This window comes from Ailuropoda melanoleuca, chromosome 17, assembly GCF_002007445.2.
Source record: "Ailuropoda melanoleuca isolate Jingjing chromosome 17, ASM200744v2, whole genome shotgun sequence".
NCBI lineage: Eukaryota > Metazoa > Chordata > Mammalia > Carnivora > Ursidae > Ailuropoda > Ailuropoda melanoleuca.
In genome coordinates, this window is record NC_048234.1 from 5,541,500 (window position 1) to 5,556,143 (window position 14,644).

A 14,644-nucleotide genomic window follows, 5' to 3' on the forward strand; every position below is an offset into this window, starting at 1 on the left:
ACTCTGAACATCCTGTATATTTAAAAGCACTTGCATGCATCTAAGAAGAACTGATTGGGGCCATGCTGATGGAAATCAAAGTAATCTTAGAGTCCGAGTCCCTATTTATCAGATTTAGCAGACTCTTAAGGCACAAACAAAACAGGACACTAAAAAACCTTTAATTTTTTAAAATAATGGATACTGAAACCCTGAAACTGCGCTAAAATTAAGTTATAGTTTAATATTAAATAGTACATTAAATAAAAAATTCAGTTCTTCAGCCACACCAACATATTTCAAAATGCTCAGCAGGCATATAAACACCATTCTAAAGTATTTAAGTTATCACGGAAAAGAAATTGAAAACTTCCCTGAAATCCCTTATGTCTGTTTTATGATTCGACATAGTTTTCGAGTTTCAATCACACATTGGGGGAGCAGGTGGGAGAACCATCACATTTTCAGTGTCTGGAGTCCTCCCAAGAATTTAATCAGACCTTAGCCAGCAAGACCCTTCACAGCATTTCTACCCTTGCCCTCCCCTCCAGGCACCCCGTCAATAAACCTTTGCCCTGGACGGTCACCCGTAAGCACCTGCAATCCCGGAGCCCTGGCGCTAAATACGAGCGGCGGCCGGTTTCCTAGCAACAGCGACGCGACCCCGCCTCTTGCCCCCGGCGTCCCTCTCCTACCTTGCGCGGCTGGGAGGGGCGGGGCCAGGAGTCTCGTGCCCAATAGGAGGGGAGCGGAGGCGGGAGTCCCGGCCGCGTCTGCGTCGCCAGGGAAACGGCTGCGGCGGGAGGCAGCGCGCGATGCCCGGCGCGGAGGAGCGGGCCGCGCGGGCTGCGGAAGGCGCCGACCCGGAACCCTGCGCCGCCGACCCGCGCCTGCGACTCCTGGGGGCCTACGTGACCCGGAGCCTGCGGCCGGCCGCCGGCGCCTGGGAGCNNNNAGGCGGGGGCGTAGGGGGCGGGGCCGGGAGGGGCGGGGCCGAGCCCGAGCGGATGGGAGGGAAGCCCGAGCACACCTGAGATGTGGGGGCCAGGTCGCAGCGCGAAGCTTAAGGGGCTCGGACTTGCGTCGGTCCTAGTCTGGGCCAAGCCAAAGTTGGGGGGAGGCTGGAGTCTGAAGAGTGCCTGGTGGGTCCTGATCATTTTTTAAGGCGCGGTAGCTCTTTATCCCTCCGTAAACTGGCTCTGGGGAGGACAGGTAATGGTGAACGAAGGGCATCTCTATGGGGTCAGCGAGGCAACGGAGGTGAAAGCCTATCCACAGTGCTTACCTACGGAGGGGAGTTAAAGGGAGAGGTGGTTTGGTTTTGATTTCAGCTCATTCATAAATCACACAGCCATGTGCCAGTGTCAGCCCTGTGCCAAGATAAGAAGTTGGGGCATCCGGTTGGAAATGTCCAACAGGCGTTTGGAGGGGTCTGCCCGGAGCTCAGGGAAGAAGATGTCCGGAGATGTGGATTATAGGGCACTCCTGTGACATCGGAGCCCAAGGTTGGAGAGTGCAGGAGGTCTCAGAGAGGGTGCCAGAGGCGAGATTCTTGGGACATTTAGACGTTTCTGGAATGGAGTAAACTTCCCCGTAAGATGAGTGTGTTTCGGGAGGCTTCATGTACTGGATCCTGCCCCTTATAAAACAAGCATTGATGGTGTACTGGTTATACGATGTTTTGTGTGTTAGAGGCTATCGGGAATACCAAAGAAACAGAAGACAAGATCCCACCCATGCAATTAATTCAATGTTTAAAATATTTAGAAGTCCTTTGGGGTGGAGGTAGCACTCACTTAAAGTTGGTCACAGTACTCAGGCCAGGTGCTGGAGGTTCCCTGCTGGGCGGGATATTAGTCCTTTTGTTGCTTTATCCGAAAGCCCTGGGGAGGGGGAATTCCAGGGAAGGGGCAATTCCAGGGAAGGGACAGGTGGTGACAGAATCGCCCTGGGTGGGGGGAGGGGGGCGAGAGGAGCTAGGGTTCTCAGTAGACTGGGATGTTTCAAGGTCCTAGGAGCAGATTGAACAAACGTTGGAACATGGAACTAAGTATGTGTGGGGGCCGGTGGACCGTCTCAGAGTTGCGTCACCGCCCAAGGAAATATATCCAGCAAGCAAAAGTAATTTTAAAAACAGTTCAAACCTTCAAATGTTCCAGAATTTTCATTGGTGCATTAAAAGAGACTGGAAAGAAACTGAATGTTTCTCCGTAGGGGACTGGGTGAATGAATTAAGGTCCATCTATAATTAAAAGGAATGATTGCCATGGGATGGTCCTTAAGATAATTTGTATTTATTGTTGAAAAAAAAAAAAACCCACAGGAGATAAAATTCACTCTCCCAACCATTTCCAAGTGTCCAGTTGCCAAGCACACACACTGTTGTGCAGCGAGCCATCAGGAACCCCCATCATCCTGCATGACTTAGTCTATACCCACTAAACAACTCCCTAACTCCACCTTTCCTCAGGCCCCAGCACCTGCCATTCTACTTCCTGTTCCTATGAACTTGACCGCTCTGGGTACCTCATATAAACGGAATCATGCAGTAGGTGTCTTTTTGTAACTGGCTTATTTCATTTCACATCATGTCCTCAAGGTTTATCCAGGCGTGTACCATGTGACGGAATGATTTTCCTTCTTAAGGCTCAGTACTGTTCCATTGCGATGTGGATACACCACATTTTGTTTATTTATTCATCCATGGATGGATCTGTAGGTTGTTTTCACCTCTTGGCTATTGTGAATAATGCTGCAATTTAAGGTAATTTCTTGAAAAGGTGCAGATTTATAGTATAATATGCTACCATTTCTGCTAAAAAGAGAAGAGAGGGAGGGAGGGGGAAGGAAGGAAGGAGCTTTCATTACAGAGTAATCCACAGGCTGGAGAAACGAGGCAGCTGAGGTAGGTAGAACACTTATTTTTTTTTTTTTTAAGATTTATTTACTTATTTTAGAGGCAGAGAATATCAAGCAGACTTCCCATTGAGCAGGGAGCCCGATGTGGGGCTCGATCCCAGGACCCTGGGATCATGACCTGAGCCAAAACCAAGGCTCGGATGCTCAACTGACAGAACCACCCAGGTGCCCGCACAATTATTTTTAGACTACCTTCAGGCCTTCGCATTTCTCGAAGCCTCTAGCAGCATCTCCCTTCTACTTCTTTTACATACCCTAAAGCTGATTGTGTTCCTTCCCCCTGCTCCCCTCCTGTCCCCCCCCCAGCCCCCCCTTCCCCTCCCTGAGCTCCTGCCCACTCTCCTCTCTCTGTGGACCAGCTTGGCTCCCCTCATGCTCCCACACCCCACTCAGCAGCACTCCAGCCCGAGGAGCCTGCATACTGAGAAAAGTCCTCCTGTGTTGGGGGCGGGGGGTGTGATGTCAGTGAGGAGAAGCAGCTACACATTTCACCAGCGTTTTGTTACACTAGTACAGCGTTTAAAAAAAACACATCCAAGAAATGTTTCTCGGAACTGACAAAACTTCGTAACTAGTTCCCTGCTGCCTGTCTTCCTCCTCCCGGCCACGTTGTTCACTGCTGCCAGGTTTTCTTAGGGCTCTGAGACTTAGATGCCGTTTCAAAGTTTTGTGTTTTGGAGAGGGAGCATGGGATATGGAATCTATGGGCCTGGGTTTGAATCCTGGTTCTCTGCAATGCATCAGTGTCATGTGGCCTCCGGGGTCAGGGTCTGTCTTGCAGGATTGTCATGAAATTAAGAAATAATATATTAGGGTGCCTGCAAGAGTGTGCTAGGTTGTAGGCATGCCCTAAGGGACAAGCATTATTGTCACTTATCCTGCTTAGACGTGTCCTCACTTCTCTGACCCATCCTCATCCTCTTGCCCTAACCCACCCCTGCTCTCTCTGGAGGAGAGCTGTATTCCCCCCAGTCCTTCCAGCTCTCAGCCTGGAGCTGGGGCAGGTGTCCTTACTCCTCAATTTATTTTGAAAAGCCTCAGTTTGCATCTTACGTCACCAGACAAAGCCACCCTCTCCCCCCACTGCTGTGTTACCAGTGGATGGCACCGCCCCCGGCTCACTGTGACTCTTTCCAACATCACTCCTGCCTTAACACATGGCTACTTCATTAGACGCATGAATGATCCTTCCAATAACCAGGCCTCTGGGATCCTTGAACCTTCCTCCTCCAGCAATCTTGTCCCCCTCCCTGCCTTCTTCCCCGGCCCTTCCTGTGGCCATTCCCAGACCTTGCCTTACCAAATAACCCTCCCCCCACCCCCCCGCCGTGATCCAATTTCATGCACCTCTTTCTCTGATCACGACTCCTGCCTTTCAGCTTACTCCCCCCAGCGTCCCACTATCCCCAAGTCTGTGCCACCCTGCTGGGACCTCCAATCCATCCATCCCAATGCCTTCCCGCTGACTGACTCCGTACCCAGTGCTCTCCCCCACCCAGCTTGGCTGCATCATCCTCATTCCCTTGCCTACACTCCTGACTCACCGGCCTTTGCTTGTTTTGTCATATTCATTTGGCAAAACCATAATTCTGATGAGATCCAACCCTCTGTTCCACACCTGCCCCCATGAAGCCAGTGGGGCCGAGAAAAACCAGCCAGCTGTGCTTTAAATTCACAACAGTGAACCCGTAATAGGCCTTTTATGCTTCCCAGCTGACACCCCAAACTTCCCATTATGTTCTTACCTTTCTAGACCACTATTAGACACGTTCTTTTTTCCCCTCAAGTGTTCAAAATTTCTATCAACCTCACTCTATGATGCTTTTGCTTCTTCCTTGGGTTTTAAAAATGGAAATAATAGAATTAAACTTCCACAAATGCTTACATGCATCCCATCTGCCAATATCCATACTCATCCTGATCCTTCAACCCTCCCGTGGCTGCAGGTAGACCGTCTGCCATCAATCTGGTGGCAACCCCATGACTCAGAACTGCCCCTTTTGTCCTGAATCCCACCTGTTCTTGGCTCCTTAAAGATATCACGCCAACATTCTTTCCTCGCTACTACGTTCTTATTTTTTTTTCCTTCCCCAGTAGCTGATTCCCGTCAAACAAAATCCTCATTCCTCCCGCCACCTATCTTCCTGCTTCTGTGGTCCCCTCTACAGCGAAAAGTCTAGAAGATGTCTCTGTTCTCGATGTGCCCATTTCTTCTCCTGTTTTATCTGACAGTCACCCCCACATTGCATGGAAGAGTGAGTAAAAGACTAGCCAATGTTCGTCACCAGTGACCTCCACTTGGCTAAATCACATGATCCTTTATCAATCCTCTTCCTGCTTGACCTGTGAGAAGCATTCCGCAGAGCTCGTGATGATCTGCTCCTTCCAGAAGCCCCTTTCTTCACTTGGTTTCTAGGATGCCAGTCTTCTGGGTTTCCTCCTGTCAGTCACAATGGCTCTTCCTTTCCATTGGTGGTACTTCCTCTATCTCCCAGGTTCCTAACATTGGAGAGCCCTGGGGCCCACTCCTTGGACACTCTCTCTTTTCTGTAGAACCTTAGTTCCTTGGGAGCACTGATCACCTGCAGAGTTTCACAGACCATCTATATCAGACTGCATTTGGTATTTCCAGCCTTTGCTCCTCTGAATTCCCAATTCCCATAACCAGCTACCTACTCAATGTCCCCATTTAAAGGTCCAACAGATGTATCAGATTCTAATGTGTCTGAAAACACACTCCCAGTCTTTCCTCAAGAATGGCCTCTACCCTGTTCTCCCTCACATCAGTTAATGGCAGCTCCATTCTTCTCGCTCCCCAAGTCCCAAACCTTGGAGGCATCCTGATGCCTCTTTTTGCTCTCACAACCCCACAACAAATCCATTAAGAAATCACATTGGCTGAGCCTTCAAAATGTATATAGAACCAAACCCTCTCTTACTATCTCCTACATTCCCCCAGGTGCCAAGTCATTGCCTTCTGTATTATAGCAATGACTTGCCAACCCATACCCCCTTTTCACTTTTGCCCCCTACAGCCTATTCTTAACACAGCAACTGGAGTGATTCTACTAAAAAAAGATGGCAGACCATTTTACTCCCTTCTCTCAAAACCCTTACATGATTCCCGTTCCTCTGAGATTAAAAATCAAAGCCCCATAGGCAGGGCTGCATGGGGCCCGTCCCCTTTTACTGACCTCTACTCTTCTTGTTCACCCAGTTCCAGCTTCACGGACCTCCACAGTGCTCCTTGATCACACTAGGTGTACTCCCACCTCAGGGCCTTTGCACTGGCTGTTCCTTCTGTCTACAATATACTTCCCTGCACAGCACTCTCTCTACCCTCCCATCTTTGCTGAAATGTTACTTGTCTGTGAGGCCTGTACCAGTCACTCCATTTATCATTATAATCTCTCCAACCCATACTCTTGATCCTCCTTACCAGCTTTATTTTGTTTTATTTTATTTTGTTTACTTATTTGCAGAATTTCGTGTTTATTAACCGTCTCTCCCCTGAAATATAAACTTCATGAGATCGGGAAGCCTTGTCTGTTTTCTTCACTGATACACCTTCCCAGCACCTAGAGCAGGACTCATACATAGTAGATGGTCAATAAATGTTCATTGAGTAAATGATTGAGTAGCTTTGCATTTCATAGAAAGTTCATATTCATTATTTTTCTATCACTCAAAGCCTTCAAAAATCCAACCCCAGCCCACGAACTCTTTTTCTTCCTATTTGCCAGGCCCTACAGAGGACAGTGGGTATAAAAAGACCAGAGAAGACACAGCCCCTGCCTTTGGGATCCTAGGAGTGTTCCGGTTCATCTTCCCTCTCCTGTCAGGCCTTCTGCCCTGGGTCCAAAAGCGTCCTTTCTTACCTCGAAGGAGTAGAGCTCAATTTGTAACATTTTCTCCGTTGGCACACTCTGTCCACCTGTCCTTGTAAGTTCTCAGTCCAGCGACGGTTTCCAGATACACCAGGCAAGGGTCAGCCTCTTAGACGTCTCCTGCGGTGTCCAGGTGTTCTTTTCCGTAGCCACAAGGACTTTTTGGTCGTGTATAGAACCCAACCAACGAAATGAGTCTTTATTTTTGTTATTTACTCAATTATCACATTTCCTGATGATCTGGGTTTTTTCTTTCTGGTATTCCTTTCCCATAGCTGTGAGATTTGACAGATAGAGGTTCCTAGTAAGTTACATTAACTACAACTTTTTAAGTTGCGAGTGATCAAAACCTCCATTTAAAGTAGCTCAGAGGTCGCCTGCGTGCGTCAGTCGGTTAAGCGTCTGCCTCCGGCTCAGGTCATGATCCCAGAGTCCTGGGATCGAGCCCCGCATCCAGCCCCCTGCTTCTCCCTCTCCCTCTGCTGCTCCCCCTGCTCGTGCTGTCAAATAAATAAAATCTTAAAAAAATATAAAGTAGCTCAGAAAATTCAAGAGCAGTCTGATTCAGGAGCTCGAATGAGCTCGTAGGACTTGGTCTTTCTCCATCTATGAACTGTCTCTTCCCGACTGTCTCTATTCTAAGGCTCCAGAGGGTAGCAGGATGGCCACAGTTGTTCCAGATGAATAGGAAAGAGAAGGTTCCCTTTGTCAAAAAGTTCGGATGAGAGACTTTGGCCCGACTCTCACTGGCTCAGATTTGTTCACGTCTCGCTGCTGGATCTAGAAATGAATACCCCCCCCCCAATAAATAAATAAATAAATAAATAAAAGGAACTATACCAGGTGGCCAAAACCCTGACCAGTGTTCACCCTACAGGTAGATTCAAGATCCTCAGCTCAGTTTCCTTCTTTAAGGTGCCCCATCATACCACCTGCAGACAGATGCGTGTCCTTACCTGCATTTGTCCTCTATTTTGCCTCCAGCCCCTGTGACAGTTTCAAGCACCTCTTACGCACCCCGTTAATGAGGGAGGGGCTCCTGCCCAAGGGTTCTAGGACTGGCCAAGCACATAACACTGGACCAGTGAGACTGACAGCAGTATATTAGTCACACGTACAGCACGGAGGAGCCTGCTGTGTCTCTTGGGGTTGCACTTGGGAACACAGTGAACAACCGGAAGCTGTGGGAGGCAGGCGAGCTGGGTGAGATCCCAAGGCTGGGATGCCCACTGGCTCCTGTGGGAGGAGGGATCGACTTGTTGGAGGAAGCCCGCTACTCAGAAATAGCAGCAGCTGCACCTGTCCCCTTGACGAGGAGGGCTATTGGCCAAGGGGACCGCATCCCCAGGAGCTGGGTGGCCAGGGAGATTTGCAGGTGGGCTGTTCGCGACCCTCCCATTTTACCAGCTGTCCAGACAGTACGTCACCTTGGTTCTTAGTAGTCGGGCCTTTCTCAGATAGCCTTTCTTTAAGGTCTCCGCAGAAGAATGCCCTCCTTTGCTGCCCCCCTCCTCCCATGCATATCTGTTCTAGGTGGTTATCCCCGTCCTGGCCAATGAGAAGAATCACCTCGACTGGCCCCACGTGGTATGCCAAGACGTCCAGCGGCACGCCCACAGCCTCCAGTGCGACCTCCTGGTTCTCCTCGAGCAAGTGAAGGGGAAGACCTTGCTGCCTCTTCCCGTGGGCGCAGAGAAACTCGAGCTGGCGGCGTCTCAGAGTGAGAGCGTGTAAGTAGTGCCAGGCCGGCCATCTGGGCCTCTGCCACCCGGCAGGGCCTAGTGTATCGTAATGCGTTCTTCACAACTTTCCCCTTCCCGATCTTCGCGTCTCCTCGTCCCGCACACAAGCCTGTTTGCCAGCGTCTCCGGACTGGGTGTTTTCTGCGGATTACCACCCTTGCCCCAGTCCCTCTGGGCCACAGGGCCTTTTCACCGCTCGGCATGATTTCAGGGCTGAGAGCAGCCACATGGATTCCAGTATTCTGCTTATCAGGACAGGGGCTCATCGTTGGCAAAGACCCAGGGCCGGCCTGGGAGGCGGCCGCGCCTCTTGCCAGCATTTATGTGCACCTAACATCACTAATTCTGATGGCTCTTCATGTATATACCCTACGCCCCCAGCAGCTGGAGACTTTGTCAGTTCTTGGGGACTTTTTCTTTTTTCTTTTTTTTTTTTCCAAACAGAAACAAATCTGGCTTTGTTGAGACTTGAAGTCCATGCCTCCTACACCGGGGTGGGCATTACAACCCCAGCTTCTTCTCCTTTCAGGGGTGAGATCTTCCTTCTGCTCTGAGACAGCTTTGTTTCTGTCCCATGGGGATTTTTTTTCCTTTTCTTTTAAGCCAGCGTGTGTATCTACGATATATATATGTATATACACAAATATATATATATGTATGTATATATATATATTTTTTTTTTCCCTTCTATCCAGCAGTCCTCTGTCTGTGGCAACAGGCCACCTTCCTGCCATCTTGCCAGGAGTTTGCAAATGCATTGTCGCCATCACCAGATATTCAGGGCCCGGGATCTGATCTGGAGAAAAAGTGACGCATGGGATGCCAACGTACTTTATAATGAGTTTTCGCTCTTGGAAGTAATTTGCGGCATATATAATTTGAAGCAATTTCCCAGTTAACTAGAAAATGTAATGTGGTTTAATAAAAATATTCAATTTTCAAAATAAATAAATTCAAATTACCCTTTTCCTGTTCCTTTTATATTTTAACATAATAACATTCAGTGCATGTGTATATAATCATCGCAGGGTTGGTCTCGCTTTGTTCAAATTTGATAATTTCCCAGAAGGCTGGATTGTATTTCAGGGCGGAGCGTATCTTCTCCTTTCAATGCCTTCCATAATCACTTGTGCCGTATCACCGCTCAGCAAATATGAATTTAATTAAATTAAGCGAAGGTGCGTATCTGGCAGGAAAATGCGGATGATAGATTCTCTGTTTCGCTTGTGTCCTGGGCTCATGGTGTGAACCGCTGTCCGTGGTGGCTTTGTGGAAGGACCACCAGCATGGGTTCTGGATGCCTAATCCCTTCCGAAACACCTCGAGTTTTCTTCCCTTATTTTGGAAAAGCTGTATGAGGGAGAATGCTGGCTCCCCTGCATTCTGGAAAAGCAAGGACATCACGAAATGGCCCGTCATATTCAGACGGCTGATGCTGTCTGCCTCATGGAGGATGGAGCCTGCCTCCTCTTGCTGGAGAGGGCAGAACTGAGGCCAAGTGAGGGAACTGACAGGGAGGCAGGTGTGGTTCAGGCTAGAGACCGACTTTCTCCCAGGATGAGCTGATCTACTAAGGATCGCACCGCTTTGTCAAGCAGGGAGCTTGCTGACATGGGTAGTGCTCAGGCAAGGGCTGAATGGTCATCCGAATATTTTCTGTCCAGTGTATTCCTGCACGGACTGCAAGGCCCAGTGGCATTAGTCTTCAGGATGCTGGTGAACCCCCAAACCTTGAAATAATCGTGTACCCGTGTGCGCGGCAGTGTCCCAGTCCCAGGAGAGGAGAGCTGGATTTTTCTTATTGACTCCATATCAGAGTCTGTCATCCAGCGAAAGCTAAGAATGCCTGGCCGGGGTAGTCTTTCCCACCTATTTTTAACAGACTGGGAATTCTGCTTGGGGGGACACCCAGAGTTACTTCCAGCATCCCAGGAGACTCGTTGTGTCTTTCACAGCTTGGACTGTGCCGATAAGTCCATCGTCTACGCGCTTGAGTCAGCCGTGATCCAGTGGAGCCGCCAAGTTCAGCTGGTGCTCAAGAGAGAGTCTTCCCAGCCCCTCCGGCAAGGGGAGAGCCCCACCCCCAAGGCGGAGCTGGATTTCTGGAAGAGCAGGTGGGTAGCTGGTTCTCGTCACCCGAGGGCTGGGCAGGCGGCTCAGGGTTTCCTAGGCACTGGAAGATACACACTTTTCCGGAGTTTCGATAGTCTCCCCTCCTTTCTTGAGCCCCTGTCTGTCTTCTGACATTTCCTCAAAGGCTCTTTGAACCAAATGTAAAATTAACGAACTCTCTTTCCTATTTTTCTTCTGCTCGTCTACTCCCTCCTCTCAGACAGGCAAAGCTCTATGTGCACGCTTTTTGTAAGGATCTGGAGAAAGAGAGAGGGGTTTTGGCAGTTGGCTGCCTGCAGAATGGCCTTTGCTGGGTCCCAGCCAATCATCAGTAGGGCTGGAAAGCCCATCCTCCACGGTGTCCCAGCCCCACGGGATTCCAGAAAGATCCGACGGTTGCTCGTGCCTTCCCCACTTCCGTGCTTCTCTTTATCACTATGCTGCTTAATCAAAAGGATATAGAAAGATGTTTGAGGCAGATGTCCCTGTCCTGGCCTTGAACGAAGAGCGTGTCCATGTCACATGACCGGGCACACCTGTGGGGTCATTTGTGCCCCGTTGGTGCCGCTGTGTTGAGATGCCCCATCCTCCTGTCCCTTCTCTGACCGTTCCTCTGACCTGCCGAGGAGCCCTTCTCCAGCAGCTCTGCTCTGACAACACCTCGGTCACCCCCACCCCGAACCTGACTGCCAGAGCTAATGACCTCCAGCTGCCAGCCTTCTGAGCCACCAGATGGTCACAGCAGTACTCCCTGCTGCTGCCTCCTAGACCTGCCCCTTTGAACCCACATCCCCAACTCTGGCTTTTGCCCTCGCCGTTCTGGGAACGGACGCCCCGCTCTGTGGGAGCAGGTGGAAGCAGGTGGAAGCAGGGCTCCTCTCTGTCTGTTTGAGGGTGGGTCATCACGGCGTGACCCCGGTTCCCTGGACTCACCCTTCCCCACTGCGTTGTAGGTCTGAGGATCTGGAATACATTTATGATCAACTGAGCGCGGTAAAGGCGAGGGGCGTGGCGAGGCTCCTGGACAGGATTCAGAGCAGCTACTTCCCAGCTTTCCAAGCCATGTTCAGAGACGTCCGAGCAGGTGAGGACCAGCCAGAATTTTCCTACATACGGCAGAGGCGAATTTCTTATTTAGCGCCGAATTACCTTTTCTCTCTGATTTCCACAGCTTACTGTTCTTAAAACCTACCAACCTGACACAGTCTAGCTTGGCGGCAGGAACACCAAATCTGGAAGCAGGAAAGCAGCTCCCTTGAGCTCAGTTTGCATTGCCAGTGCTTTGTGACCTCAGCGAAGTCACCTAACCTCTCTGGGCTTTAGTGTGTAGCCATGGTTGTGCGTAGCCTTCCCAAGTAGGCTTCCCTGGGCCACTATGGACTGATATAGTGGAAGTTCTGTTTACTGTACTGTACCCGTGCATGTTGGAGTCTCTCGCCTCTGGAATTCAGCTCCCTCTGCCCCCAGCTCCTTGAGAAGTCCCTGTGCCATTTCTAGCTCCATTCTACTTTTTCGGTTCCTGCTGTTGGTTGGGACGGCGATTTCACAGCTGCCGGAGCACCAGACAAGATCAGCCCTTGTCAAAATTGCAAGGCCGGCCAAGTCTATAATTAAAAGTAGGTAAACTTTTTTCAGGGCTCCCTCTCCCCTTGTCTGGGTCCTTTGCTCCCATCCTTTCTCCTATCCTCCAGCTGCTCGGCATCGTAGGTCCAGAATGGGCTTTTGAAGATGTTCACAATGTCATGGGATTTAAGCTTAATCCAAGCAGTGATTTTTGAACATTTTTTTCTCTGTTGGAACTTTTTTTTTTTTTAATTGTATTTATTTATTTGACAGAGAGAGAGCACAAGCAGGGGGAGTGGTAGGCAGAGGGAGAAGCAGGCTCCCTGCTGAGCAAGGAGCCCGATGTGGGACTTGATCCCAGGACCCCGAGATCATGACCTGAGCTGAAGGCAGCCACTTAACCGACTGAGCCATCCAGGTGTCCCTATATTGGAACTCTTTCTTCAACCACAATCTTTTATGGAATTCCAAAATACAAAACTAATCAAGGCACATTTGTTCTGTTAAAGAGGGGCATGTCCTGCATCGAGAGCCCATTGTCCCCCCCTCTCCCCCCCACCCCACTGTCTCCTCCTCATGGCGTGGGGTTTGGAAACCCTTCAGCTAAAGGAATAAAGGCTCCAGGGGTGGGGTTCCTAACATATAACAGAGGAGACGCTGGCCTAAGAGGCTAGTCTTCAGGGATCCTTTGGGGCCCTAAAATCTTACCACAGACATCGCTATGTCAGCGCGTAAAGCTGGCTTGGAATGAGATCCCTCTTGGGGCCCCGTTTACTGCTTTGCTGAGAGGTTTTGTGTCCCCGGGGGAAAATCAACGGTTCCCAATTTATACTTCAGTTCAAATGGGACAGGCGTCCCCCAAAACGGGTGTGCGTCACTCCCGGTGTGAGAGGTGATTGCGGGAGACATATGGACAGATATATTTTAAAACTCTGTTAAAGGGTGACTGTTTTTGGCACGTGACACCTGCCTTCCATTTGTGGTAGTAATCTGAAGGCTTCATCTATGATTTTATTCAGGTTAAAACAGGAGCTGACTTAGAGAAACGTGCTAAGTAAGTTACAGGTTGTCGGCAAGCATGAAGGAGTCGTGCAGGTGGCTGAAATTTGAGGCTCTGAAATAAAGCTTCATGCAGTGAAAGTATATTTATGAGTTGGTTATGTAGAGCCCCAAATATATTTTTCACATTAATAGATTAATAGACTATAATCATTCTCATTGATTGATAGTTATGAAAGATTTGTTTTCTCAGGCGAGCTTCAGAAAGCTCTTTGCAGTAGAGTCTATGTTGGCGATGATAGAAATGAAAAAAAAATACCATCCTAATCGTAATGGATAAACGCTCCAGTAAAATTAGAAATCCTCGAAATATATATAACTGAATTCTGATGATGCAAGGAAAGGAATTTTTCTTGAGAGAGAGAGAGCTAGTGGGGGGAGGGGGCAGAGAGAGAGGGAGAGAGAGAATCTCAAGCTGACTCCCCGCTGAGCACAGAGCCCGATGCAGGGCTCGATCGCACAACCCTGAGATCATGACTTAAGCCGAAACCAAGAGTCGGATGCTTCACCGACCGAGCCACCCAGGCACCCCTAATTTCTTCACTTGCAAAGTGGGAGTAATGAAGCTAGCCCACAAAGTTTGCAATGAGACGGTTTATGTCTAGTGAGTAAAACAATGCATAGCACATTCAAATGAGATAGAGTATATTTTGAGTTTCCTTTAGGTTGAACGCAGAGCTTCAGCCCCACAATATACCCTAAGAGCATCTGGTCTCACGCCATAGTGCCTGATGACCCGTCCAGGAAAGAGCCAGCCTTTATAAATGCCCCCCCTTCCTGGTCAGTTTCATTCGATGGGCTTTTGCATTTCCTCCCAGGTGGTCTGCAGAATTAGTCCCCAGCACCACGGGGTTTCCTCCTTTCCCCTCTCAGTCCCCACAAGGCGACTAACGAAAGGCCCCACTCTTCCCTTGGCTGCGTTCAAAGGAAGTGGTGAGAGAGTCTCCCAGCTTTGAAAACCCTGCCATAATCAGTCTGTGCTATTTCTCTCTTCCCTGTGGCCACTTCTTGGTGCCAGCTCCCTGAGACACTTTATTACCAAATATTTATCAGAGACATTACCTTTTATGGAACCGCTGCCCTGCTCCAGGGGCTGTGCTAACGGTGTACGGACTCTGTGCCGCGTTCAGACCTTCGCGTTTGAAGGCAGATTTTTCTGACTCTAAATCTTGTCCTTGGTCATCTACTTTGGGTGGCCTCCGATCTAGCAGCAGCAGAGCGTCTTCTCCCCGCAGGGCCCCGGACTGGGGCTAGTAGAGCCAGACTGAAGTCCAGACACAGGACTTTTGTCAGAGAGCCTCGTCGGGCCATCATTTCAGCTGTCCAGCAATTCTAGCCGCTGCCGTGCAGATCCTTCGGTCCCAGGCTCCTGGGCTCCCCTGG

General features: G+C 49.7%; 1 protein-coding gene across 1 annotated transcript in view; it reads left to right on the plus strand.

Annotated features, from left to right (window-relative positions):
- Positions 1-794: 794 nt before the first annotated feature.
- The window catches only part of DNAH9 (dynein axonemal heavy chain 9), a 1,064,222-nt gene continuing 1,050,372 nt past the window's right edge, over positions 795-14,644 (plus strand). The window contains exons 1-4 of the mRNA XM_034647281.1: positions 795-944; positions 8,319-8,515; positions 10,483-10,641; positions 11,593-11,723. Coding sequence (XP_034503172.1) covers positions 795-944; positions 8,319-8,515; positions 10,483-10,641; positions 11,593-11,723 — 637 coding nt within the window. The remainder of the gene's footprint in view (positions 945-8,318; positions 8,516-10,482; positions 10,642-11,592; positions 11,724-14,644) is intronic.